Genomic DNA, 27,483 nt, shown 5'->3' with positions numbered 1-27,483 from the left:
TCTTCCTTTACTTTATATGTGGGACGCCTGCCACCGTATGGCTTGACAAGTGGTACACAGATGCACACCCAGGATCCAAACCAGCATGTGGGAACTTAACTGCTGTGTCATTGGACTGGCCCACTGACAACACCTTTTAAACATTCTGGGACCCAGTGTCCTCGTGTACAAAAGAGGTAGAGTGGCCAATTTACTTTTGGATGACTGGACAAGAGAAAAATAAGTCTTGATAGGGCAAGATAAAGCAAAAACACTCTGAGAAACATTCGATTTCTCAATTAGCAATCTTGGCGGTATTCATTAAATTTAGAGTTTTATGCTTCTGCCAATAAACTTTCTGAGCCAGATAAAGTCAAGAGTTTAACTAAAGATACATATATAAGATACAAGAATGGGTGTAGTTAGGAACTAGACATCACGCCAGAAGAACTTTAAAGATAAGGATGAAAAGTTACAAGTAATAATGACAGATGTAAATATTATAAAGGATTTGGGGATGGTTATTTTTTTTGTTACCAATATTACTGCAAGCACGCTCTGTGCCTGACACAGTACCAAGGGCTTAACATGCATTTCATTAAATCTTCCCAAAGTTGGATAATATATGTACAATAAACTGGGTCCTTTAACTGTATTATTAACTAGATGATTAAATTTGATAGGGAAAAGAGTGGGGAAGGGCATGCATGTGGGAATTTCTTTGCTGCTATGCCTGCCCTCTGCTTCCTCTCTTGGGATATGGTTGTGTGAAAACATGAGGTCTGGAGCTGTGGCCGCCCCCTTGCAACCCTGTAGGGAAAGCAAAAGAAAATCACTACAAGGCTGACAAGGGCCCTGATGTTATGAACTTCTGAACTACTTATTTTCAGATTTACTGTTAAATAGACGAAAAAAAAAATCATAATTGTGAACAAAAGAAGCCAGACACAAACGAGTACATACTATATAATTCCATTTGTTTAAAGTTCAAAAACAAGCAAAACTAAACTACAGTGCTCACGTTCGCATACTTACATACTAAAATGGTAAAGCAAAGGACCATGCAAGGGCTTCTGGGATGCTAACAATGTTGGCTTTTATTAGTTTGGTGGTAGTTATGAATTATAATAATTCAGAAGGCTATATACATTTCTGTTTTATGTCCTTTTTGGTATTATGTTTCATAGTAAAGAGGTTTAAACAGTTTTAATAAAAATAAACACTGACAAAAGTAAATTGTTCTATAACTCATTCTTTCTTCCAGCATAGAAATCACTTAGGTGGATTCATAGCAGGATGAATAATCATACCAAAATATGCTGGCTCAGAGAGCTGTAAAGGGCAATGAACCCTGTGCTATTTAAGAACAGAGTACTGGATGAGTCAGAGAACCAGGACTCAATACCTGGCTCTGCCTCTAACTACAGGCAGACATCTTGGGCTAGTTACTTAACCTCTCTGTACTGTGGTTTCCTCTCTCATAAAATGAGGATCAAAACAGTGACTATCGCAGGGTTGTTGCGAGAACAAACAAGCGACTACTATATGCAAGATGCTTAGAACAGAAACTGGCACATGGTAAGCACTCAAGAAATAATAGTTACTATTATTTTTAATATTTTAAAATCAAAGAGATAAAAATAGGTTAAGACAAGCTTGCCAAATTTGATAATGGTAAAGATAGCAAATATAAATCAATTGTGTGATAGACCACACGTTATAAGGCTGATTGGGCAATATGATATTTTAAGATGTACTTAATTTTGAGATCCTAGAAGTGATCATTTAGACCACAAAAATATTAAGAACTGATTGATTTATTTTTCAGATGCCTCCTAGGAAAACACAGCTGATGTGCAAAATGTACATTATAAGAGCCTTAGTGTATAATATTAAGAGTATGTACCTTATGGCTATAACCTGTCTATTTTGACAGCCTACAAACAAGTTAATAAATCTTCTATCAAGCCATTCCACAATAATGAAGATACTATGAGCACATAACTCAGCAAAACAGCTTCCTCAGGCACCAGTCTAAAAAACAGTCACCTAAAATTTTAAATATATAGTATGGTTTATGTGTTACAAAAGTGCACTTAACTTTTTGAACTTTGAGATTTGGGGAGAGAATGCAATCTGTTCACTTTTATTAAAGTATTCAAAAATGTACAGAAGATGAGAATGCCTGTTAAGAGTGCCAGGATAAATCTTAGTAAACCCAGCCAATCACAGTTACTTCTTTCAGAAATTAAAAATAATGTAGCCAAGACTATGTAACTTAAAAATCATTAGCAGCTTTCAGTTATTAGTTATACAAAAATTATCTTCAAAGAAGACAGGTGTAAACAAAAGTTTAAATGAAAAAACAAAAAAAAACAAGCAATTACTATCCACTGGAAAGCCTATTCTGAAGAGTTAGAGAACGCCTTCTGAAGGTTCAAGATAATTTCCAGATTGGTATATCCTTAATATACAAGAATAAAGGGATCCTAGGGGGCCAGCCACGTGGTCGAGTGGTTAAGTTCGCGCACTCCACTTTGATGGCCCGGGGTTTCACCAGTTGGGATCCCAGGTGCTGACGCGGCACCACTCATCAGGCCATGCTGAGGTGACATCCCACATAGCACAACCAGGAGCTACAACTAGAATATACAACTATGTACTGGGGGGCTTTGGGGAGAAGGGAAAAACCAAACCAAAACAAAAAAGATTGGCAACAGATACTAGCTCAGGTGCCAATCTTTAAGAAAAATAAAAAAGGATCCTAGAATTTATCTACCCACTCATCTTTAGTTAAGTTTACTCAGGCAATTTCATCCATACCCATATCTTCAGATCAACAAGTCATACATTATATATCTGCTCAAATGTCCTGTCTTCAAAGAGGATTTCTGCCTGATCATTCAGTCTGAAATAGCAACCCTTGTCACCATACCTTAACCACACTTTAATTCATAGCACTTACTACCTGCTGACATTACGTATCTGTACATTTCTTGTCTGTCCAGACTAGAATCACAACATAAGCTCCATAAGTAAAGACTTTATCCACTGCTGTAGCCTTAGCATTGAAACTGTGGTTGATACAAAGTAGGTTCAACCCAAACCTCTCTTCTGAGCTCCACACCTAGATATTCAACTGCTTATTCTCCATCTCCATCTCCACGGCTCTTTAGTGCCTAGAATTCAACATTTCCAAAAGTGAACTAACGATCTACGCCCAATCGCCGCCTCCCCAACAACAACAACAAAAGTCAGTAGCGGCACCACTTATCACCTAACAACCTAAGTCAAAAACTTTGGGGTCATCCTTGATTCCTCCCTTTTCTTCACCCACCACATCCAACCACCAATCATCTCTATACTTCTGTCTCTCTCAACTTGGCAAGTCCTCTCCACCTCAAACTTTCCATGCTAGTCTAAGCCATCATTATCTTGAACCTGACTACTACGATATTCACTTAACTAGTTTCCTGCCTGTTGCTCCTTCCAAATTCTTTTTAAAATATCACCATCATGCTTACAATGCTTCACTGGCTTCCCACTGCTCCTGAAATAAAAAACAAAATCCTTAACATGTTCTTTGGCCCTGCCTGTTTCTACAGCCTCACAAATCAATCATTAAAACAAAATAGCCTCTTATTTTGACAATGCCACGGATTTGCCTTCACTATATTTAGTAAAACTTACCTCCTAACAAACACATGAAAAACTATCAAATCTGAAATTTTGTAAGGTCTGTGACATTCATAACCTAAATGTTTCTATTTCATATTAAAACATTTAGTCAATTGTCCTTTTAAAATACTCATTGGACATATATGTCTACAGGTGCAGATATGGAAATATGCCCAAATACAGTTAAATTAATAAAGAAAAGGCATGATGCAGAATGATATGTAAAATACAAACTTTTTGTGTTTAAAAAAAAAAAACCGACATGAGGGACTGGAACAGATATATACATAAATAAATAAACTGAAGGTTAAGGGACAGGGAATAAGATTTCTTGAAACTCACCCACTTCTGTACATTGTTCAAAAATAATTATTATTATTTTATATGTATTTTATACATTATGTATAAAATACATTTATTATTATTATTATTTTTTTTTGAGGAAGATCAGCCCTGAGCTAACTACTGCCAATCTTCCTCTTTTTGCTGAGGGAGACTGGCCCTGAGCTAACATCCATGCCCACCTTCCTCTATTTTATATGTGGGACGCCACCATAGCATGGCTTTTTGCCAAGTAGTGCCATGTCCGCACCCAGGATCTGAACCCAAGAACCCCGAGCTGCCAAGAAGCGCAACGTGTGAACTCAACCGCTGCGCGAACGGGCCGGCCCCCATTTTTTATTATTTTGAATTTAACTATTGTGTATGTTTTACTTTTATAATTTTTAAATAGTTTTTGCTTAAGATTTATCAGAAAATGATAAGATAATTAGTATTAGTTGAATTGAAATAAAATCTCCATGTTTACTCTCCCTCCTCGCATGTCTTCAACAACAAAATAAACCCTATGTGATTTAATCCCTCTAATCTGAGCCAAAAATGAGAACAAAGAAATAACTTATGATTCTTCAGCAGATAAAGTTTTTCTAGCCACAGTCTCCCTGATAACCAAATCAAAGAAAAATAGTTCCCAATTTACGATCACATTTAGTTTAAAAGTTCAGGTGATATCCAACTCGGTCCCACCTAATCCCTATTTAGGAAAACGGAACTCATTCCTACCTTGATTTGACAATTTCTTTCTCATATATATCTTCAATAACCTGTTATCGAAAACATAAAAATGTTTAATATCTCAATCTTTTTTCAGACCTTAAATTAATAGTCTTGTATCACTGAGACTACAGAAAATAAGTTGGTTTAAAATAGGTATGAAATATTACTGCTATTGAAGAAATACTTAAGAGATTTTTCATAATCCATTACATTCCTAAAAACGTGAAATAACAGAAGGTAAAGTACTAGAAAAAGATAAATAAAATATATCTACATAAAAATAGCCCTAAAAACAATCATTAAAATGATGTTCTCATAATACTCCTAGGGAAAATAAAAATTCACAAATAAGAATATTTTTTAAGACAATTTTAAAATGTATAAATGTTTTCAGACTCCATTTAGGAGTTATAATAGTGTACTTTCAAAAGCCAGACAGAAAGTAAATTAAAAGTGTGAAGACATAATAGAAGCAAATGCTAACTGTTACATCCTATTTTCAAATGCATATGATAAAGCCTCAGAATTTCAAATCATTTGAGTTGGGTGGCCAGGATGGTGTATTAAGAATTCAGGCTCTAGAGCTGGAAGCCTGGTTTAAACCATCTACCATCACTGCTGACGGCTAGGACCCTTGCCTAGGACAGCTCAAAGGCTCCGTTTCCCAATCCACAAAATGGATCCAATAATACAAAGTACCCCACGGGGTTGCTGCACATAAGATACTACATGTAAAGAATTTAGTGAAAGTCCTGGCACATGGGGAGTCTTTAATAACAGTTATCAGAAGTAGCAGAAGTAATAGAAGTGCTAGTGAAAATAGCAGTAAAAAAAAATCCTACTGTCAAATTATCAAGTGCTTTAACATGGTATAATATATTGTACGGTAACAATACTGTCTTTTAACTGCTCCAACTATATTTGTCATATAAATGTTTGCGGGTGGAAGAAGGGGGAAGACAACAAGGCAAGCAACTTTTGTTCAATTTAGAGGGAATTTCCTATTATTACTTTTCTCATCAAAATTCAAATTAAATAATAAAATAAAGGGCATAATCTTCTTTAAATACCAACCTATAATAAAACTCTTCTAAACAGGCATACATAGATTTATCTAGAATTATCACTAGTGTTAACCAAAATGATCTGGATATAAATTTAATCTCTAAAAACTTTAATTAAGTTCAACTCAACCTAGTAGTGTCATCAAGACATTTTTGTTATTAATGAAAAATAACCTTAGGAACCCCCAGGTTCAACATACACAAACACAAACATAAACAAACAGCATATAGTAAGATAAAGCAACTCTGATGGTAATTAAGAGTAATTAATATATGCCATGTTTATGAGTATCTTCCTGATAAATAAAATGGGATTATTGGTAAAACAAAAATATATTTATAAATGAAACATTTAAGCTCAAAAAACATAAGACATTCTGGGTTAAGTTCAATTTTACCAAGGATGCCTAAAGCATCACAATTCAATTTATAATGGCAGACAAAGTCAGTCTTCATTTCTTATTAAATGGCATGCAATATTTCAGCTCTATTTTATTTAAAGACCTCTCTTTAAGAACCTATTCCAGGGGCTGGCCCCGTGGCCAAGTGGTTAAGTTCGTGCGCTCTGCTGCAGGCGGCCCAGTGTTTCGTTGGTTCGACTCCTGGGCACAGACATGGCACTGCTCATCAGACCACGCTGAGGCAGCATCCCACATGCCACAACTAGAAGGACCCACAACGAAGAATATACAACTATGTACCAGGGGACTTTGGGGAGAAAAAGGAATAAAATAAAATCTTAAAAAAAAAATAAAAGAACCTATTCCAGTGAGAATTAATCCTAGATTTAGGAATTTTTCCTTTCATTTATCCTAAATTGCTTCAACTGAACTATAAGTCCATTCCCTTATTGATTATTGGTCCTTAATCATCTAATCCTCAACACTAAACAACTCTCACTTCTTGACCATTATTACAGATCTTTATCTCAGTTCCTCAAGCAAAAAGTACCAGAGAAATAGATTCTATCCTAAATGAACTGTCAAAAATTATACAAAAATTTCTGTATATTTACAAAGATATTCATTACATGGTCATTTATAATAATAAATTGAATTAAAAACAAGCTAAGAATCTGTAAACAGGAAAATGATTAAATAAATTATATACTTGTTTTTTTAAGTTTAATACAACAAAATGATAGTAGAGGTTATCTCTGGGTAGTGATTTTTAGTTCCTTATGTGTAACTTCTGTATTTTCTAAATTTTCTAACATGAGTAATTATTAGTTTGATGATAATTAGAAAACTATATTTCTAACTTTTTAAAAAATTATGGAGCTCTTTTGTTGAATTAGCCCTTAAAAAAGAGATACAAAGAACGTACTTATTGAAAAAGCATGATATAAACCAAAAACACTTACCTTTATATCAAAAGGTGATTTTTTCTTGATATGAGGAGCCCAGTATTTACATGCTAACTGCAAAAGTAAACAATATAGACGGTAAGTCACAGTTTCACACCATTGTAGAGCCGGAAGATTGAGCTCATTCAGTGACAAGCTGCTTCCTAACAGGACACTCCTGGCATTGAAGGACAGACTAATTCTACCTCCCAAGAGGACTATATGGGCATGCAGGCCAGTTAGCATCCTTGGCCCCAACCCAGTAAATGACAGTCATGCCCTGCAGTGCACCCTGCCACTGTGATGTAAAAAACAAAATGTACTTTTCCAATCCCCCTTAGGGAAACAACAGGGCCCAGTTAATACACATCGTCAAACATCTTCAGCATACTGATAAGGAAACCCTGGTCTAGAAAGATTAATAAACTGCCCAAGATTACAATTAGTTAAAAGTTGAGCCAGTATTAAAAACCAGGTTCAAAATCTTCAGGAATGTTGATCTGTAAAACAATAACCTTTAAATGATTAGTACACACATAAGCAAACCTAAAATAACTGTAGTCTATAAACAGGTTATTACAGAGAATAAAAGAGTTGGTATATTGCAGATTAGGTTTCACCTGGAAATTGTGAATTTTAAATTCAGTCATGTGCTGCATAACAACATTTCAGTTAATGACAGACCACATATACGACAGTGCTCCCGTAAGACTAGGTGTGTAGTAGGCTATACCATCTAGGTTTGTGTAAGCACACTCTAGGATGTGTGCACAATGATGAAATTGCCTAATGATCCATTTCTCAGAATGTATGCCCATTATTAAGCGACACATGACTGTACACATATACAATGTTTCCAGAAAATTAGATGGACTGTATAACATTCAAGAAACAACATGGTCTTATTGATAGGTTTTTTTTAAAAGAAACTAAATTACAAATCTCTTGAAAAATAGCAAACTCCGGTGGGCGCACAAAGACTCAATATATTTAAAAAAAGGTGAGTCTGTACAGTGTCTGGCATATTGGAGGCACTCAAATAAAGCTGATGGATAGATGTATGCATCAAATAAAGCTGATGGATAGATGTATGCACGCATGGATGCACAGATGAACAGATGAATCAAGTACAATCTGAAATGTTACCTCTGCTATGAGGCTTTCCTCAGCCCCACCTGATGGTAACAATTTGCTTCTTCCTTGTCTTCCTTTTGTAAATAACTCTATTACAATCTTATCTTTCAGGATTATTAATCACTTAATTGCTTAGCTACCTTTCCTGTCCGCTTAATTGGAACACTAAAGAGATGGAACCTATGTAATCTTGGCTTCTATAGCTAAGTGCCTATCCCAGTCAACCCACTTAAAGAGCATCCCAAGCAGTGAGGACACCGGCCCTGAGGAAAAGTCTCTCAAAAACATTTCAGCAATGGCCCACTTATACGACACTTTCCCAAATTATCAATCACTCGCTAACCACACATAAAATACTCACTTCACCCCCGATTATTCTGCAGTATCCTCACTTCCTCATTCTGCTCCCTATGGGCATCACACAAAATCAGCTGAGCTGTCTTTTCCTTACATCATACCCTTAAGAAAACTGAATCTGATCTGTTTTCATGGATTCAGGGACTTCTAAATAAATACGTAAATCCTATCTTCTGATCCAAATTGCTTACTATATATCTCTATTTCATTAAAAATCTAGCAAACATTTATTAAGCATCTATCATGCCTCTTTTTTCTCTCTGAGTTTCTCCTTTTCCTTGAGGTCTAACCTGTGACTTCTCAGACACTACCAGCTCCAAGAATATACTGCCCTCCCCCACAGTCGCTAGTCTCATGTAAAATAGAAACTCTTTCCATTATCCACTTATGCATAGCTATGACAATATAAATTGTTCAAAATAAATCTTACCAAAAGACAAACAGGAAATTAAAAAACAGCGTTAAAAAACTGAGGTCACAAAGTTCAGATCTCTGATGTTCTTAAAACCAAATTTTAACCTCTACATCTTATACATTCAACAATAATTAAGAGGCACCTTCTCTGGTTAGATGTGCCAGGTGCTGATAAATCAAAATTTAAAAAAAAAGAAAAAGAACCTTAGTCCACCATGTCTCTAGCTGGAAAATCCATTTCTCTACCTTCCTATTTATGTTTCAAAGTCCATCTAAAATGGCACTTCCTCAATGAGAAGATTCTTTCCTTAGACAAATGTAATCATTCAAAACTCTGTTCTCAAAGCGCTTCCTTCAAGTCTCTATTCTGGCATTTATCACACTAAACTATGATGAGTTCTTTAAGTCTCTTCAAGTCTCCTTCCACAGACTGTGAACTCCCTGAAGATAGGGATCACATTTTATTCATCTTTGCAGCCTAGAGGAGCCCAAAACAGTATCTGGCAAATATTAGGCATTAATGTTTACTATCACGGCCCACGACTGCTGAGAACGTTCATTCCCCCCGCTACCTCTTAATGTCCTAGTATGTTTATTCATTAATTAACTCATTTATTCTTAGAACAAATACTCATCACACAATGTGAGCCTAATACAAAGCTAGGTGCTGCGAGTACCTGCGGAATAAAACAGACATGGTCTCTAGCCTCAGCTCTCATAATCTAATACAGGATACAATAAACTGTTAAACGTTTATAAACAACATTCTCTAAGACGTCTCAGTCAATTCTACAGCTTTAAATACGATCTTGGGTCATTAACTCCCAAATTTATATTTAAGCCCAGATTTTGCCAACATGCTTTAGACTCACATATTCAACTGCCTTCTCAACATTTTCAACTGAATGTCTACCAGGCACCTCACACTTAACATGGCCAACCAGAACCCTTGATATTCCCCACTAAATCCTCTTCTTTCCCAGTCTTCCCTATCTCAGTAACTGTCCCAATCATTCACTCAGTTGTTCAAGCTATGCTCAGTTTGTCTCTTCCTCCATCCCTCCACAATCAAGCATCAAGTCCCACCGCTTCTAGCTTTAGAAAATATCAGTCAACCACAATCTTTAATAGTAGAGGTCACCATCATCTCTTACCTGGACTAACTGGTAACCCTATACTTCTCTTCTCCCATCCCCATCCAATTTCCACACATTAGCCAGAGTGATCTTTCTAAAATATTATTCAAAGAACCACAATTAAAATCGACTGTATTTAGAATAAAATCTAAACTTCTTACCTCAGCCTCCAAAACTGTCTATGACCTGGTCCCCCTCCATACTCTCCATCCTCCTCTCATACCATTCTCCCTCTTTTGATGTTCGCTACCCTGGCCTTCTTTATATCCACACCGTGAGGCATTTGCACTTGCTATTCCCCGGATGTTTCCCTGCTCTTCCCAAAACTGGCTCTTTTTTTGCATTCAGGTCTCAGCTCAAATGTCACCTCAGGAGGACTTTGCTGACTGCCTCTCATATACCCCACCCCAGTCACCGACACAACACCTTGTTTCATTTTCCTGACAGCACTTATCACCATTTGAAACTATACTGTTCATTTGTCTGACTCATCCCTCTAAAATGCAGGCTCCATGAGAGTAGAACACTAAGAAATACTTTTACCACAAAAACGCGGGTATATGGGAAAGGGGAGATCTAATGTAGTTTAACCTGCCAGGAAAAGCCTCCCCAAAGTAATGTAAATGGATGACAATGAATTAACCACATAAAGGAAGGTGGGAAAAGTGAAGATTCCAAGCAGAGAGAACAATGGTGAAAGGTCAGGAGGTGACAGATAGGGTGGCACATCCCAGTAAATGCAGTTTAGTATGGTTAAAGCACAGAGTTGGAAAGAGAGAGGAAACTGGAAACAAGCACAGGCCAGATCACACAAGACTCTTCAGGATTCTGGTCATTATCCTAAGGGCAATAGAGCTCTTCAAAGATTTTAAGAAGGTAAGTGTTACGATCAGATTTTTGCATTTGTGTAAAATCACCCTGACAGCAACAGGAAGGATGGACTGGAGGAGAGCAAGAGGAAAGACAAGACGATAGGTTAGGATGCCTAGGTCCAGGTGGCAAACGATGGCAACCTGGCTTGGGGTATAGAAGTGCAGAGAAGCAGACAGATTTAAGAGATATTTAGAATGTAGAAATGTGGGGGTTACAGGGAACGGAGGACTCAAAATGCCTCTCAGGCTTCTGCCTTGGCAAATCCGCTAAGACAAGGAACAAAGCAGCAGCAGGTGGGATAACGACTTCTGCAGTGAGCTACTCGCACTCTTATCCAATTCCCAAAGCATCGAGTAAAGACTAGAAATGTTGCTGAGGGCTACAGGTCTGCGCTGTCCTATGCAAAGCCGACCGCGGTTCAGTGCCACAGAGTAAACGGGTTGTAAACGAACGCTCTCTGAAGACAGGATGGCTCTCTTCATAGATGCATCGCCTTGGTGCAGGGGTCTTGCCAGATTCCCGCCACATCGCTCAAAAGCCTACCTCCCTCTATGGCTAAGAAAGAGCCATTCCTCCCTCAACCGTCAGTTCAGCATCACCTCTGCCAGGAAACCTCCTAGCCAGTCTCAGGTAGACTGCGTGTTCCCTCTGTGAAGCCATCGCTCCTGCGACAGGCTCTAAGGCAGTACAGCTCGCATAGGAGCTTCCTTTCCATGGGTCCGCCTTCCCTGGAACGTGAACTCCTCAGGCAGCGGCCTGGTATCCCCCAGCACAGTGGCCGACACATAGCAGAAATTCAGTAGAAAGACGTGAGTGAACGCACTGACCACCGAATGTGCCTCCCGGGTGCTCTCAGTCCCAAGAAAACTCCCACCCCCAGGCCTCGAGGCCCTGACGTCTTCATCCCTTCACACATACCAGCCTCGCCCGAGCGTACCTGGGTCACGAACTCCGCGTTGATCTGGGACACCGTAGGGGCCACGATTTTCTTGGGCTGAGCAGGGGTCGCCATGGCAGCACTCTCCCTCCGCCCCAGTGGCGAAGAAAGGACCGCTCCAACCAGCTGCGAACCCGACGCACACGCCTAAGACGGGGCTGTGGCTTTCCAACCCCCCGCCCCCCAACGCAAAAACCCGCCGGCCGGATACCCCTAGCTCTCACAATCACACAAGGAATGCGCCCCGCAGCCCGTACATTTCCCCGGAAGCGGAACGGAAATAGGCCGGAAGTCCATGCAAGCGTGGGTCTGAGCTAGAGAGGCAAGGGCTTCGACCTCCCTCGCACGCGCCCCCTAGCGGGCATGTGGAAGAAGACACCCAGCAGGCCTGGCCGGGCTCTCAGTGAGGGGACAAGTAGATGGCGTTGGTTGATGGTTTCTCGTGGTAGGGTGAGGGGGAGCGGGAGCTTTGGAGTTTCTTTCAATCCCAAAAAAAGCAGTAGTACACAAAAAACCCCATAGACTGGGAATGCAGGACTTGGTTTTAACTTTTGTTAACAGATTCATAGAGGTATGTTGATGTACAACGAACAGCACATATTTAGAGTATAAAATTTAATCCGTTTTCACGTAATCATACGTCCGTGAAACCATCGCCCAAATCGTGATAATAAGCATATTCAACTAAAAGTTTCCTGGTGTTCTTTTGCAAGCCATCCCCATCGCCACTCCTACCACCCATTCTCAGGCAATCACAGATCTGCTTTCTGACACTGTAGATGTATAGATTACTTTACCTTTTATAGAATTTTATATAGACGAAATAGTACAGGGTGTGCTTTTTTTTCTTCTTTCACTCGACATGATTTTGAGATTCATCCATGTTGATGCACGTATTAGTAATTCACTCTTTTTTATTGCTGAGTAGTATTCTATTTGACAGATATACCACAGTTTATTAATCTAGTCATCTGTGGATGAACATTTGGATTGTTTCCAGCTTTTGTCTGTTATAAATAAAGCTGCTATGACCATTTGTGTATGTATATGTTCTGCCACACGCCCAGCTGGGCGAGCAGTGTGGGACAGGTTGCTGAGAGACCAAAGAAGAGACCAAAGAAAAGTCCAGGAGACAGCGAATAAGACATAGGGGTTTATTGGGAGTTACTTACAGGGAAGGTCCAGTGGCAGCTGGCCAGACAGCAATGCGCACCTGCTATCATCCCCTGAGAGAAGCTTGCTTAAGTAGGCAGAGGAACAAACGCTATGTGCTTACCAAGGGGGATCATCCCTGTATGACCTGTACTCCAAGGACCAGAGCCCCCCCCCCCCCCCGCCCACCCGGACCTTGAGGGTGTTTGTGCCAATTATCCCACGAGAAAGCAGCTGAGTCGACCAAGCCCAGGACTGCTATCATCGTGAATGTTGGCACATAGCCCAGATAACAAGTCTCAAGGACACATGGCCATTAAAAGGGCACGCCGGCTAATGCCCCTACAGTGTCTTAATGTAGACATATATTTCCCTTTCTCTTAAGTAAATACCTAGGAGTGGAAGGGATGGGTCATATGATAGGTAATTGTTTAACTTTTAGGAAACCGCCAGTTTTCCAAGATAGTTGTACCGTTTTGCATTTACACCAGTAGCAGTGGAGAGTTCAAGTTCCTTCTCTTCCTCACCAACACTTAGTATGGTCAGTCTTTTTAATTTTAGCCATTTTAATAGTTATGTGGTATATCTTATTGTGGATGTAATTTGTATTTCCCTAATGACTAATGATGTTGAGCATCTGTTCATGTCCTTATTTTCCATCCATATATCATCTTTGGGGAAGCCTCTGTTCAGATTTTTTGCTCATTTTAAAATTAGGCTGCTTATCTTTTTATTACTGAATTAGAATGCACACCTCTACTATTCCCAAATCCTTTCATAAATTAAATATGTCTCCCTAGTAAACTTTCGGGCTGATCACAGGCAAGAAATTGGTAACACCGTCACCTCCAGGGAAGAGGAACTGGGGGACAGGAGAGTAGGAGTGAGGGAAAGTTTATTTCACATTTTATGTCCTTTGGTAGCTTTTAAATTTTGTTAACATCTATAACTTGTTTGAAAATAAAGTTGTGAAAAAAACAAAAAAGTGGACCATAGATATGGAAATTAAATGTGGTGTCCTTTTCTTCCTTCTGCACCCTATTGTATAAAGTTTGTGTGTAGAGATCGAGATGAAAATTTGCATGATCACAATTTTAAATGCAACAGTTTTGGAATACATCATAATGTCTAGTGGCATTTTATTTAAAAATATAGTCTATAAAACAAGAGGCAGAATAAGATTTTCTGAATAGCTTTTACGATGAGTCTTCAAAGGTAGATAAGATTTTGACAAGCAAAAACAGCAGGGACAATATTTCTAGTATAGTCACAGCACAGCACAGAAGTAGGTCATGCTGGCAGAATGTTATGAGTGAGCGATAGGCATAACATGTCAAAAGCCTTGAAAGGCTTAACATGTCAAAAGCCTCGAAAGTTAGGGAAAGGATGTAGTATTTATTGTGGAAGGCCATGGGAAACCATTGGTTGGAAATCTACTATTGGAAGATACTTTTCAGTAGTATGTTAGACGGGTTGAAGTAGGTAACATGGGGATGAAAATACCAGGTGGGAGGCCATTGCAAACCTAAGGCAGAAGTATAAAGGCCTAAATTCGGGTTCTGGCAATAAAAACGAAGAGGAAGGAATAAACATGGAAGACACTGAAAAGATAAAATAAAGAGAAATTCATCCTAAGTAATTTAAAGAATAGTCGGACCATAAAGCACAATAGAGAAGACAAAGAGCAGAGTAGCTCTTAAAAGGAAAGATGTTTCCATTACAGACACAGTTTGAGGCACAGAACAAGATTCAGGTGGTGATGAGCAGTTTATTTGCCAATTTACATATTTATTAAATTCATAACTTAGCTTATGATTTTGTGGTCAAAAGTATATTTAAGCTAATAAGCTTGAGATCATAGGTAGCTTTCTAGTGATTTAACTGTGTGAAAGGTTCTAATTATAACACCTAGTGGATTTATAACAAAACACAGTATCATAATATCTTTCTTTTTCTCTCTCAAGCTCTCCCTCTCTTTTCTCTTGCTCTCTCTTCTTTTCCTATCACTTCTGTGAGCCAAGTTTTTGACTGTTGAGTTTGGACATTCTAAACTTATGTGTATTTTATGATTTTTCGTTTATTTTGCAAGCTTCCTATAATGTGTTTTGCAAATAAGGAAGGGAGCAAGCAAAAGAACCAGGTCATCAAGAAAGAAGAGTTTCAAAAGCCAAGACTGTCAACAGTGCCAAATGCTTCAAAGAAATCTAACAGGACAAGAACTTCAAAAAGTCCCTGGGTTTGGCAATTAGGAGATTATTGGTGACCATTATTAGTTGAGATTTTTTCTTGCAAGAAAAAGAAAATTTAATTCAAATTGGCTTTAAAATAAAGGAAATCTATAAGTATATATAAAAGACTAGAGATTGGCTCTACTTCTCTGATTCTTTAAGCTCTGCTCCCTCTACCTTCCCGCCCCACGCTGCTCTGTTTTTTCATCACCAGACTAGCATCCCTTATGCTATCAAAATGAAGAAAGATTCTCTACACTCACTCCTCCTTCCTCAATCACTGAAATAAGTACAAGCTTTCACTGTGATCAGATCAACTTAGGTCAGTGCTCCCTCCCAAACTAATTACTCTGGGCAAGGTAACGCTGTGCATTGACTGGCTTAGACTTGGGTTACCCATCCGTGAACAGTCATGATGCAAAGGGAGATACGAATGTTCTGATAGACTTCGACAGATCATGACCCATTGCTCGAGCTGTAATTAAGGTCACTCCTACCCAAACTACCTGGGTGATACAGTGAAAGATAGAAGATATGGTTGCAACTAACAATGCCCACTATGATCCTTGATAGAGCAGCTCCCAAGAGGTGGTGAGGAAAACACTAGGTAAAAAAGGGCTAAGAAGTCAGTGAGTGAAGAGGCAATGGAGGAAGTAGGTACAGAACGAATTTTCAACAACTCTGACCATTGAAGGCAGAGAAAAATATAATAGTAACCAGAATAACAGGTAAAACTAACCTCTATCTCTTTTTAAGCTAGATGCAGTGGAAATAGTTGATTACCTATCTATTCTTCCCTTCTTTCCAAACACAACTTCAAATTTGACCAGTATCCATATCATCTTCTGGCAACCTTGTGCCTGAAAGAAGGAAGCTAAGCCCCAGCTCCAGCTCCAAGTAATTCTCTGTCATCAGTGGTTGGTTCAGGAATGTGCCTGTGAAGCAATTCTGGCAGGTGAGACAGGTAAGGTTTGCTGTAGGCTTCTGGGAAAGTTGTTCCCTGCTTTCGTGGGAGTTTCTGGCCTCTCACTCACTCCCTACCCACGTAAAGGAAGAATGCAGTTGCGATTGCAAACAAGACATCCTCAAACCAAAAGGGAAATAGTCTTGTCATTGTGAAAGGCAGAGCAGATGCAAGCAATCAGTCGATTCATCTATACGATTCAACAACTCTATAGCTTCTCTAGTCGCTGCGCTTCAAGTCATGTAAGCCAAGAAGGGTCTCCATTGCTAAAGTAGTTTGAGTCAGGTGTTCTGTCACTTTCAGTCGAAACCGTTCTAACTGAATAGGGAACACACAGAATTTAGGCAAAGGGAAAGGAACCAATGGAGAGCGAAAAATGAAAGATACCAGAAAAAAGAAGGGATTACTGATGAACTTCCCAGAAAAAGAGAGCAAGGAAAAGACAGCTTCAGAAAGGTGGAGGAACATCATTATTCTGAGATATATAGTGAGAAAAGGAGGGAGTAAAGATGAAGAGCTATTTTTTGAAGAGGAGGGAAATTTGGAGAGTACACGTTAATTGGCTTTGATCTCAACACATCAGAAGACAAACGCGTTCCAAGAGTAAATGAAATGCTCTAAGTGAAGTTATAGTTTTAAAGAGAATGTAACAGTTTGTAATAATGTTCATTTCTTCCTTCCTACGTTCACTATACATTTGAGGATGTAAGGATATTTAAATTAATTTAAATTAATACTAGGTAGACAAGATGGAGGCAAGAAAAACAAGAATACGCATAGAAGGAAGTGATTCTATATTTCCTAGGTACATATCTGGAGAGGAAGCCCAAAGAGAAGGATAAATGGGTAGGCAGGTAGATCATGTGACCTGCAATGGAGTTAACATATTCTTTTGTAGGTGTTAGGGAGCTCTCAAAGGAATGTAATAAACAAGGAAGTAAATGATTAAATATCCATGTCAGGAAGTTCAGTGTACAAGGTGGATTGGAGTGGGTCCAGGAAAGTGTTTGGCAATCAGTACATTTTTCCAGTATTATGTGATTTTTCCTTAAAAAAAGAAGTCCAAACTGTGTAATTTGAAACTTTATTTTAAAAATAATCCGAAATTAGGATTTTTCAAGAATCTTAACCACCATCTACTTTCCTTCAACACACACACATTGTGTCCTAAAATCGTAGGCCCTACTGCAGTACACAACAAGAAACAACAATCCCACTAACTCAGCCAAACTACTTCAGTAAACAACCATGCAAAAGCCTAGGATCACCCAAACAAAAAATTCTTCTAATTCTCTTTGAAGATATTTATAAAGTTTATTTTTTCAGAAAACCAAAGTAATTGATTTGACAATACTAACAGTTCTAGCATGCAGCAAATCATCTCTTAACGTCTAATGTTTACTCTTCTTACAATGGATGTATACAGTTTATTTTCATTCCTATAAAGTTTCCACAAGCAGCTTGCAGTGATAATAAAGGTAAATAAGTATTTTGTTACAGGTACTTCAAATAGCACTACAGTACATCTTTGACAAAATTTTTACAATATTCCAACTTTCAATATGAAACAGTTTTAAAAGGCATGGGTCAAAAACAAAGTCTAGTAGTATTACTTAGGCAAATGAAGTCTATTCATCATACAAGCACAACACTGTGAGGACTCTCCCTATTTGGTTTGGAAAGAGAGTATATGAGACATTTACTTCAAATAAAATTACATAAATAGCTTAGGAAAATCCTCAAAAACATAATTTCAGACATATTAAGGAAAAAACCCTTGAACCTTTATTCTGGAAAATATGAACTAGTTATTCCTTGCTTTTATGTAATAGGTGTGTTCTTGAAAAGTTTTGTGTAAAGCAAACTCTAAACCATCATCTTGCTTGCACTGGAGGAACATATCTCAAGGAAATCTAAGAGAAATTATCTTTAAAACATGATTCTTCTGCACATTTGTACATCATGGGAATTTTATCTATACTGTTATGTTTCATCTCTGTAAATTAAACTCAAGTTTCTCAAAATTCACTTGTAAAAGAAGCAGACCAACCTCCCCTCTCCACGCCCCTCCCCCAGGCCCCCCAAAGGTAGTTCTTAGAGTACGATGCAAAACTCACAATGGTTCATTTATCCATTCTCAGTAGACGGCTTGTCACTAGATTTAAGTGTGCTAACATAAATATCCACCTGTTCTTTTCACCTTAGAAAGATAATGGTTATTTTCTTTTATTGTTAGGAAATGTCATTATTAAAGATTTTATAAAAAATGGCAAATATGAAGGACAATTTATGATTGTAAGTCTTCTATACTTTAAGATTAAATATTTCCCAAATCATGACAGTACTGTTTAGAAGAACGATACCCTCAATTCTATAAGCATTTTATTCCTATACAGGAATAATTACCTTGTTAATTAAAATAACAATTTACAAAGGATCAAATAACATTCTGTAGCATTAGAGTCCTGCAAAAAACACAGGAATAAAAATTAGAACTAGACTCAGTCATTGCCATTTGATCAAACTCAAAAGATATTGTCGTACGACCACTCAAGTAAAGAGGCATTAAAAGAAAATTTTACTAAAGTAAATGTAAAAGTCTTGTGGAAATCAGATCTATAGGTGAGTCTTAAGACTACAACTACAGCTGTCAATCATTAATATGCAAATAGATGAACTGCATTTATTTCTCTGAGAAGATAACACTGCATACATATCATCAAAAAGATTACGGCACTTGGACAATATTCCTCATACGTAAACATGGTAAATGTATAGAGGTGCATCCCAGCCTCTCCCCTACTTTTAAATTCTTTTGGGAAAGACAACAGCAGGCTGGGCAAAAAACAATTCTAATCACCTGTGGAAAAGGAGGTGATGCTACCACACAGTCCTAAGAATAGCTTGGAAAAGACCAATGAAAATGGATGAGATAATTTTCTCATCCATTTTCATTTTTATTGCCTTTGTACTTTGTAAATTAGAAAAAATTCTGCAATGGAATTTGAGCCGTAGGTGGACAAAATTACGCTTTCATGTGAAATGTAAAATAAATGAAATACAGTAGGGTTATTGCTGCAGCTAAAAACCAATTTTTGCCTCTCAGTCTTTTGAGTCTATCTAAAAGGAGATGGCATGTCTTAAGGAATAATTCCTTTTAACGAATGAGACAGAATTATTTGTAACACATCATGGATTTATAACATTTTCAATACGGCCAAAGAATATATTTAAATAAAATAAATGTTTACTTTATGGCATCAAATCATGTTCTTCCCTTTAAGAATTAACTTGGCTGTTCCTAAAACATAGTGATTTTCTATGTATCTTACCTCCTACTATGCAGGACAAGCAACTGCCTACGAAATCACTCAACCTAACGCAGGCCTTTTGATAAATACATTTTACAGGCTTTAGGAACAAGATCACCAGAGAGATACAAAGGTGTTAGTGGTTCTGTCAGTTATATAACTGAATTTAAGACAACCACTTTCTCTTGTGGTCATTCCTTAAAGTGAGTAAGTTGATGTCTCTTCCAGTGAGGAGCCTGTCTGAATGTTTTGCCACAAACTGAGCATTCAAATGGCTTCTGCCCTGCATGAATTAGATAGTGTCTTTCCAGTTTAGACGGAGATCTAAAACTTTTAGAACACACACTGCATTGGTAAAGAAGGCCATCATTCCTCTCAGTACGCCCTGGATAACTACAACAATGACTGTGATGGCTCTGCTCTGATTCCAGAAGGGCACTGGAGAGATAGGGCTGCCTGTTCCTAAAGGGGGTACCGAGAATGAAATCCTCTGATTCTGCCTTAACTTTTATTTCTGATATTTGATCTGGTTCTGACATCTCATATTTTTGAAAACCAAGAGGCTGACATTGTTGGGAATTAACATTATCGCCTGGATGAATGAAAAGTTTGTTCAGATTTTCAAATTCTACTTGGCAAAGAGACCTTCTATAAGGAATCTTATCAATATGAGTTAATTTATGTCTTTTTAAGTGAGCTGACTGTCTAAAAGATTTCCCACAAACATTACAGCCAAAAGGCCTCTGTCCAGTATGAATTAAATAGTGTCTTTGTAGTTTGGATATAGAAGGAAACACTTTCTCACATTTGTCACAAGGACACATCTTATGTCCAGCATGTATGTTTTCACTTGGAAGTGAAAAACCACACTGAAGCACTTCACAGTTATCATAGAATTCCTCACCTGATGACCCATAAACAGACACGTCTTTATTATTCACTGAATTATCCATAGTTAACACGTTTTCTGTTGAAAGGATGCCTTTCAAGTTTTTTCCCATATTTTGGCTCTGGAAGTGCTTTTGCCAAGAAAATGGCAAAGTCAAAGTTTTCTTCTTTTTATTGCCAACAGTCTTATACGTTCCATGTTTGCCAAGAGAACCCATAAACGTTCTCTGGGTTTGTTCAGGGCTCTGCTCGCCAGAAATAAGATCACAATTTTTCAACAAACTGTTTTTAAATACTTTTTTCTCAGATCGAAAATTATCTAATTTCTTACCCCCAGCACGTTTTAGCTTAGCCAAGATTTTTTTAACAATGGTTTTATAGTTGTAGCTTCTTTTGAGCCTACTTGGAATTTTGCCACCTCTGGCAGGAAAACACTTGTGTCCATTGAAAATCTGTTCTGATTCAAAACACTCTTCACACTCTGGACATTGAAAAGGGACGATATAAATAGAGTGGACATCAAGTTGATTATTCTCCTCAGATTCACCTATATCACCATTTTCAAAACCATCCTGCTTTGCATTTAATTTATTAGGCAGGGGGCATGATTCTGGACTCTTCACCTTTAATGTAAGAGTCTGAAAAGTCTTATTCCTGGTATGGATTTGTTTATGCTTCAGAAGTTTGCTTTGAATCTTAAATCCTTTTTGACAGAAACAACACTGAAAAGGTCTTTCTTCCGAATGTGTGAGTTGGTGGATTTTCAAATGAGTTGACTGTCGGAAAGATTTACTGCAGAGGACACATTTAAAAGGCCTCTGACCAGTATGAATAAGTGCGTGCCTATCAAGTTTTGATTGTGACGGAAACATCTTGCCACAGATTGTACATGCATGAATATTCTTTCTTTTCTTTGTAGGGTTGTATGCAGGATCAGACTTAGAGCACGGGTGTAAGGCCCATCTCTCCTCTGGGGAAAAAGTATGATACATTCCATATAGTGGCTTCTCTTGCTTGGCCTCCAACAATCTTCTGACCTGTTTAACATCATTCTGGTAGGTTTCATTGTGAAGTTGTTGGTGCTTCACAAACGTCTTCAGATTTTTAAAGTGGCGTTGACAAATACTACATTTGAAAGGCAGATTATGAGTTAGTTGATGTCTCTCCAGATGAACTAGTTGCCTAAAGGTTTTATGGCACACATCACACTCAAATGGCTTTTGTCCAGTATGAATGAGATAATGCCTAGCTAATTTTGATGGTGTTTCAAAGTGCTTGAAGCAAATATTGCAAATATATGGCCTGTTTCTAGGTAGTTTGTTGGCTACTACACACTGTTGAATCTTTAGCATTTTTAAATTGTTTTCAGCCATCATATTCTCTTCAGTGGTAAACTATGATAAGCTCCATAGTGTTCTTAAGCTCCACAGATGCCTAAAAATTAAAAATAAAAATGTCAATTTAAAAATTATTTACTAATATGAAAAGAAATAATTTAAGTTGTCCTTTGGCTAAAGATATTAAGGGTTTAATAAAGGGTAATCTGGACTTTTCCTGTGTTTAAAAGTTAATAACCATTTTAGATGAATACTTTAGAATCACAAAACTAATTTCACACATATAGAGAAAAGATGACTCTTTAAAAGACATCTCTAACAATCTATATAATTTTAAGCTGTATTTCTAATTAATTGAGATGATATATTAAAAGAGGATTGAGTTGAATTTCTTAATATTAAATAGACATTTTTTGGGCCGGCCCAGTGGCACAGCGGTTAAGTGCACACGTTCCACTTTGGCGGCCCAGGGTTCGCTGGTTCGGATCCCAGGCGCAGACATGGCACTGCTCATCAAGCCATGCTGTGGTAGGCGTCCCACATATAAAGTAGAGGAAGGTGGGCATGGATGTTAGCTCAGGGCTAGTCTTCCTCAACAGTCTATTTTTTTTTTTTTTGAGGAAGATCAGCCCTGAGCTAACATCTGCCACCCATCCTCCTCTTTTTGCTGAGGCTGCCAAAGCGGAACGTGAGCACTTAACCGTTGTGCCATCAGGCTGGCCGACTTTTTTTTCTTGCTGAGGAAGATTTGCCCTGAGCTAACATCTGTTGCCAATATTCCTCTTTTTGCTTGAGGAAGATTCACCCTGAGCTAACATCTGTGACAATCTTCCTCTATTTTGTATGTGGGATGTTGCCACAGCATGGCCGCTGAGGAGTGGTATAGGTCCGCACCTGGGAACCCAACCCAGGCTGCCAAAGCGGAGCACACTGAACTTAACCATTAGGCCACAGGGCTGTCCCTAAATAGACCTTTTAATTCCAATTTTCCTAGTTCATTGTTAAGTAAATTTGTCAATATTTAGTTGCTTTGTCATTTTTTAAAAATTGGGCTGGAAAGGTAGAGTGTAAGAATTAAAACATTAAAATAAAACTAAGATGTATTTGCATTCAATTATAGAATACCATAGATATGATCTGAGAATGGAATGTTTCACTTATGACAGCCAGATTTCTTAGCCACATCATTAACATTATTTATCCTCAAATACTTCTTTGGACCAACAAAGACAACATGGACAACTGAAAGAAAACGTCCCAGAAAACTTGGATTCTAGTTCTGGATTTGTCACTGTACGATCTTGGTGGCAGGAAGAAGGAAATACAGATTCCTCATCTCTAAAACAGGGAGAACGCCTCTTGGCATGCCTATCACACCAAATTGTGAGAACTAAGGAGAAAATGCATCTGAACATGCTGGAAAACTGTGAAGTGAAATATAAATGTAAGGTATTACTTAACTCAACACTAATCAAATTTAAAACTTTATCCTTATCTGCTTAATATCATTTTTAGGGTTTCTAAGAGATAAACACAATAACTAAATTCATAGTTCTTTTTATTTCTCCTTTCCACTTTTTCGTGCAGTTCCTAAAAGACAAGTACAGAGGCAATGAGCTAGACAAAGTGGCTACCTATATACTTATCTATAGCTCAGCAATTGAAGGTTGAGTATGGTTCACTTTTCAGGCAATATGATAAAAGGGTCATTTTGGTCTTACAGTTAATCTAATGATAAAAATGCTTTCCACAATATGCCTCTGGAGGACACACGCAAAAGTTTACCAGGCATTTTCACAACCATCCTATACCCTGTCTTCTCTATCAGAAAAGTCCGTTTTCTTTTCATCTTTCTTCTACTACCGCATTTTCCTTAAATGAGGGAGTCAGAGATATAAAAGAAAAAAAAATGTTGTTCTAACTCTTTCAGTCTAATATTGTACCTTCTAGTTGAGATCAAAGAGTAGACAAATCTACCAGAAACTCAGTGTTCTTTTGTCAGCTGATTTAGCAAACACCCAACATAAATGCTATTTGCCATTTACTGTGTTCTCCTAGAAGACACCTTAAACACAACATCACAAACACACCTGCTGTGATTTTCTTCAGCAATCTGAGTAAGAAACAGAAAAAAAATTCATTTATCGAGCAAATATCTTCGACTAGTTGCTTTATCACAGTGTCTTTCAAACACTATGTCACTACCCATTAACGGATTGTGAAATCAGCTTGGGCCATGACCAGCATTTTCATTTAATAAAATAAAGTAGAAAATATCAGCCTGCATAACCTATACTAAGGATAGATACTGTTTTGTGAAACTTCTGTGGGAAGAGGTAAGAAAGTTTGTGAAAGTTGCTCCTGGGATACCTCTTCACACAACACTAGACAGAGGAACTCACATCAATCACTTTATTCCAAGTGGCCAAGTAATCGATTAGGTAAGATTGGGGCCCACAGGATGAGACAGGATTGCTAAGGAAAGCAACAGTATCTGGTTCTCTTTAATTAGCCCATATAACCCCAAAATATTTATCAAAAAAAATCTAACTGGAGGTCAAATGGAATATGCTACACAAATCTATGCAAAATAAAATAACACGACTGCAAGCCATTATATTAATTTTAAAAATACACCATATAACCTAGATATTCACATTAGCGACAATCAGTTGTTGGTGCTATTAATATGTTTTTCAAAACACTGAATTAGAGAAATTACAGGTGAAAACCCTCCAAATCCCCAAGCACATTAACACAATAGCAGTGATGAGGCTTAAAATTAAGTTATGAATCCACTGAACTGCCAAGAATTTGGCAATTTATTTAAATCCTGTCAAGCAATCAGGTATCAAGGTAGCCAATTAGGACAATGAGCCAACTGAAAGTAATAATCAAGGCTTTATTCACCTACTGCGACAGTGCAAGCAGGAGGCAAAAGAAGTACTGGTTTCCCAGTGGTCCGCTAAACAAAGCAACAGTAGGTGAGGGTCAGGTAGATGCAGGGCACACAACCATCCCTACAGAGGAGGCCGGGACAAAAGGCTTCTGCTCTTTACAGGCCTGTGGGCCAGGGGAAAGGAAGTAAGGGCAAGGAGTGGAAGGATCCTATGTCAAATAGGAGAAAAGCACCTCAGTCAAGCCCCCTCTCCCCAGTAAGGAGGTCTTGTGGAGATGCATGCAGAGCACCTCAGCCAAGGCCCTCAGAATGGAGGTACCTGAGCCAGGAAGGCAGCACAGTAGGAGTATGGCTTGTGGGAAGGAAGGGGTGAGTCCTTGATTGCAACTCCCTACAGAAAACTACAAGGCACTGGCCACGCACAAGTCTGGTGTGGGGAGGGCAGCCTCCCCGGATGAGGCCAGCCAGGCAAAGCCACGCAATTGTCTATGGTGGGGCCCGAAAAATCACACGCAGGATTTTCACCTGGAGCTGGACTCCTCAATTCCTATTGTATATTTCTCCTTCCCTTTACGAGTTTCTGTAGAACGCTCCTGAAAAAAACTCCCACACAAGAACCACATACATGACAAGCATCTCTAATGATAACAGGAATTCACTACCTACAGCTCCCATGTCAAAAAGTCTATAGCTGATCACCTACCACTAGCACTAAGCCTGGATACTATTGTCACTTGCCTCCACACCATGTGGGAAAAAACACTTAACTGGGAGCCCTATATTGTTAGAACCACTGGTGGCAAGCGGTGATCTCAGCTGCTATTTATAAGCGACAGCTCAGGGAGCCCCAACGCTCCAAGTGCAGTCCCATATGTATTTATCCAGGGTGCGCATTAACCTGATAGAGCTCCAAAAATCACTTCGACTGATTCTCTTTGCTCTCGATTCATTTTTTTTTTGTCGGTAATATTTTCAAAAACAAACCCAAGACTGTGTCATTTTTCGTATGTCAAACGGAAAATAAAAAGTGAAATAGTAAATCTCAATGGTTCAACCCGAAGATTATCCCGACAACAGCAAGATCCATTCCGTGGGAAGACTGTAAAAACTGATCTCAAAAAATTCTAACGATGCTTCAAGGCTGAAAGCCTGTTGGTTTTCTGGTCTTAACGAACACCATTCAAACTGAGGACATCAGAAAGGTAAATGAACCAGAAACGAAAGAACTGCGAGAAACTTGGACAACTTTCAGCTGGGGAATACTCCCTGGGGACATTAATCACAACCTTTCCCTCTTTGTAGCTTCTTCTGCCATACTTCCCCCGGCCCCCTCTCTTGGCCTTGAACCCTCACAGGACCCTGACATCTGGCCGTCGCCCTAATGGCCACAACCAATAAGCACCTAGGGGTCGACCCGAGGGCACAGAGGGCAAAATCCCACACCAGAAAAGGAAGAGCAAGGATAAACACAGCCTCGGCCGCAGCCGGAGGGAAAACGCTATCTGTGATACGACCCCACGGGGAAAGCATCCTTCCTGCGCCTGCCTCCGCGAGATTCCCGCTCCCCGCGAGACGCAGGCGGGAGGCGTGGAGGTGGGAAAGGAAAAGGAGCTGAGGTCGTGGCGTCCCCGTTCTGGGTCCCCGGGCACCTTGGAGGGATCGACGCAGGCCCACCCCTTCCCGGGGGTCGCTCCACCTCATACCCGGGTTCCTGGAGTCCTCCTCACGCACCCGGCGCTGGCGCGGGCCCTGCAGCAACACATCTCAGGACCCGGGCGCCGCGAAGGCAGGGAGCGCGCGTCTGCGGGGTCGGCGGGGCGACGTGCTGAGCGCGCAGGCGCGGCGTTCGGGAGCGCTCAGGGACGCGGTCCGGCTGGAAACAGGCTCCCCCTACCCCAGGGCCGCCCTTGCTTGGGCCCCGCCTGCTAGTCTCTGGGGAAAGGGGCCTCCAGAGGTGCGTCCCCAAGCCTTGCGCTGCTCGCCTCGCGCTCTAGTTGCCGGGGGAAGAAAATAGAGGAGTGAAGAAGGATGTATTTTTCCATCTCACTCCTAAACCTCGGCCAGGGAAACCCTGTAGTCCCAAGCAGTGGACTCAAGGCCCCACTGGAAACTGGCGAGCCCGGGTTCAAAGCCCACTGGGCTAGTCCTCTCTCAGGCGGAGGGCCAGTGATAAAACGCCTTGGACTAGGGCGTTTCTGTGCCAGCATAGTGCTCGGCACTCTGTGCATTGTCAGAATAGTATAGGGGCCATGGTCGTGGCTCTGTGGACAGACATAACTGGGCTCCTCTCCTCCCTCTACCAATGGCCTGCCAGCAGGGACCTTGTTAGTTTCTGAGCCTCATTCATTCGAGCTATGTGGTTGTCTACAATGTACAGACCCCTGCGTTCAGCGTATCAGTTTCTTCAAATCGCTCTGACAATTAGATGAAGTGGTTGTAAAGGGCTCAACATAATGCCTAGTACATAGCAAACCCTCAAATAGCTGTTATCCTTTATTAATGATATTTTTATAGTAAATATAACAACTTTATGAAGTGATAGGATCCTGTTTTAAAATGAGGAAATTAAGGAATGACTCAATGTCACACAGCTGATAAACGATGGAGGTGGGGTTTGAACACAGGTAGTCTAATATCAGACCTGCATTTTTAATTCACTACTTCCCAAATTGTAGATAGCTCAACATTTTATGTAGACACAATTAAGGGTTAAATGTTGTAGTACAGTTAC

At 39.2% G+C, this 27,483-nt stretch overlaps 2 protein-coding genes across 2 annotated transcripts in view; both read right to left on the bottom strand.

Moving 5' to 3' along the window:
- Window positions 1-12,312, bottom strand: part of AQR (aquarius intron-binding spliceosomal factor) — a 95,825-nt gene extending 83,513 nt beyond the window's left edge. The window contains exons 1-3 of the mRNA XM_023620552.2: window positions 11,974-12,312; window positions 7,141-7,197; window positions 4,720-4,760 (exon numbers count right to left, since the gene is read on the bottom strand). Of these exons, the coding sequence (XP_023476320.1) occupies window positions 4,720-4,760; window positions 7,141-7,197; window positions 11,974-12,048 (173 nt within the window). The 5' untranslated portion in view covers window positions 12,049-12,312. The remainder of the gene's footprint in view (window positions 1-4,719; window positions 4,761-7,140; window positions 7,198-11,973) is intronic.
- A 5,075-nt stretch (window positions 12,313-17,387) lies between these two features.
- On the bottom strand, window positions 17,388-26,649 carry ZNF770 (zinc finger protein 770). The gene is made up of 2 exons (XM_005603164.4): window positions 26,456-26,649; window positions 17,388-21,950 (listed from the first exon to the last, which is right to left on the bottom strand). The coding sequence occupies exon 2, from the start codon at window positions 21,890-21,892 to the stop codon at window positions 19,820-19,822; it is 2,073 nt and encodes a 690-aa protein (XP_005603221.2). The 5' UTR covers window positions 21,893-21,950; window positions 26,456-26,649; the 3' UTR covers window positions 17,388-19,819.
- Window positions 26,650-27,483: the final 834 nt, after the last annotated feature.

This window comes from Equus caballus, chromosome 1, assembly GCF_041296265.1.
Source record: "Equus caballus isolate H_3958 breed thoroughbred chromosome 1, TB-T2T, whole genome shotgun sequence".
Classification (NCBI taxonomy): Eukaryota; Metazoa; Chordata; class Mammalia; order Perissodactyla; family Equidae; genus Equus; species Equus caballus.
Note: the sequence above shows the minus strand (reverse complement) of the source record. Positions and strands in the feature narration are given on the sequence as shown.